Source organism: Nannobrachium achirus, assembly GCF_963921795.1.
Source record: "Nannobrachium achirus genome assembly, chromosome: 12".
In the NCBI taxonomy this organism is placed as follows: Eukaryota; Metazoa; Chordata; class Actinopteri; order Myctophiformes; family Myctophidae; genus Nannobrachium; species Nannobrachium achirus.
In genome coordinates, this window is record NC_137832.1 from 4,517,420 (window position 1) to 4,519,130 (window position 1,711).

The following is a 1,711-nucleotide window of genomic DNA, read 5'->3' on the forward strand; positions in this document are numbered from 1 at the left end:
CATATTTGGAGTCATACGTTGTCTACTGAAGTCATAGTCTATGAGTGACATCACAGGCTAAGAACATAAAAGTGTGAGCTCACGTCTACTGCACAGACACAGCTCACGCAAGCCAGAGAAGAACAGAGGTGAGGTATTACTATTTTCAGTATAATTTCAGTGCGTGCCATTCCGTTTCTGCTATAAATTGCGCAGTGTGCCAAGCCATGCAACGCCATGCAGCGGACAGGGCCGTCGTGGCTGACCCCACCCCCCGTCCGTTGCTTAAGCACGTAGCATTCCTCATGGCCACCATTCTGTTGACGTTGCAGATGAGCCACGTCCAGGCTCTCGTCGCGGACGTCCACAAAGTCGAAGAGGCTTTCACCATCACCCGCCAGGAGGCTCTGCGTTTCAGCAACTTTACTTATTTGCTCCAACACCAGGACAAGTGTTCTGGTCAAGACGTACACCTTCTTCTCTTCGTGAAGAGCGCCCCAGAGAATTTGGACAGACGCAACGCCATTCGAGCGACCTGGGGCGACGAGAAGTTCATCCAGCGTTCCAAGGGAGTCGCGGTTAAGGTGTTATTCGCCCTGGGAGCGCCGAGGGGCCCGGGGCGCCAAGCCATGCAAATGCAGGAGGATTTGGAGCGCGAGGACCGCCTCCACGGTGACATGATCCAGCAGGACTTCACCGACAATTTCCGTAACCTGACACTCAAGGTGGTTATGCAGTTCCGCTGGTCTAACCAGCATTGCGCGCACGCACGCTACTTCATGACTGCCGATGACGACGTTTTGGTCCATACGCCCAACCTATTGGACTACCTACAGGACGCGCCCCAGACCGACCTGTGGGTCGGCCATGTGGCTGACCCACACGACGGGCCCACTCGAAACAGGGAGAGCAAGTACTATTTGTCCCCCGAAACGTACCCATGGTCAACCTTCCTTGACTATACGTACGGGTCGGGGTATGTCGTTTCGATGGACGTCGCAGAGAAGATATACCAAGCAACTCTGACCCTCAATGCTTCCATCCATATCGACGATGTATTCATTGGTATCTGTGCCAACGTCATGGGCGTCAAGCCGCGGGATCACGTCTTCTTTGGAGGGGTGGCCAAGGCGGCCGACCACCCATGCATTTACAAGCAGATGCTGACCTCACATGGTCATCCCGCCCGGGACATGTACGAGTTCTGGAAGAAGGCAACAGATCCGCAGGTCAAGCAGAAGGCATCTGAGACAAACTGCATGTTGACGAAACTCCTCCTCCTGTGTAAACCCTACCATGACCCTTACTCTTATCCTTGTAATGCAGCCTTTGTGTAGAGCAGGGGTCTTTAACAGATTTTGACCCAGGGACCATCCTTAGCCTCGTAAACCAGACCAGAAGACAGGGGGAGTCTAGTTCCATCCTGGACCACCTCCAGGGACATGCTGGGCCCCTGATTCAGCCTGGGAAAAAGAGTTGGAGAGGCCGTCATTTTTAAAAAAAAAGTTATATTTCGTCGTTGTCGGGTGGAAACCTTATGTCCAAAACCGTTTGTTTTGTATTTATCATTTAAAAAATGATTTAAACTAGTGAAAACAGCCGATCTACAAGCACACAACGCCTCGCGGTGCTGTTTTCACTACTTTTGTGCGACGGCCTTGTATGATGAAGCAGGGCTTTGCTTTGCGAAAAAAATTATACATTTGAAACTTGGAGATATGAGGTTTCTGCC

General features: G+C 51.7%; 1 protein-coding gene across 1 annotated transcript; it reads left to right on the plus strand.

Moving 5' to 3' along the window:
* Nucleotides 1–206: 206 nt before the first annotated feature.
* LOC308294992 (lactosylceramide 1,3-N-acetyl-beta-D-glucosaminyltransferase A-like) lies at nt 207–1,316 on the plus strand (the record flags this gene model as incomplete). Its single annotated transcript, XM_080737928.1, has 1 exon — nt 207–1,316. The coding sequence occupies one exon, from the start codon at nt 207–209 to the stop codon at nt 1,314–1,316; it is 1,110 nt and encodes a 369-aa protein (XP_080594054.1).
* Nucleotides 1,317–1,711: the final 395 nt, after the last annotated feature.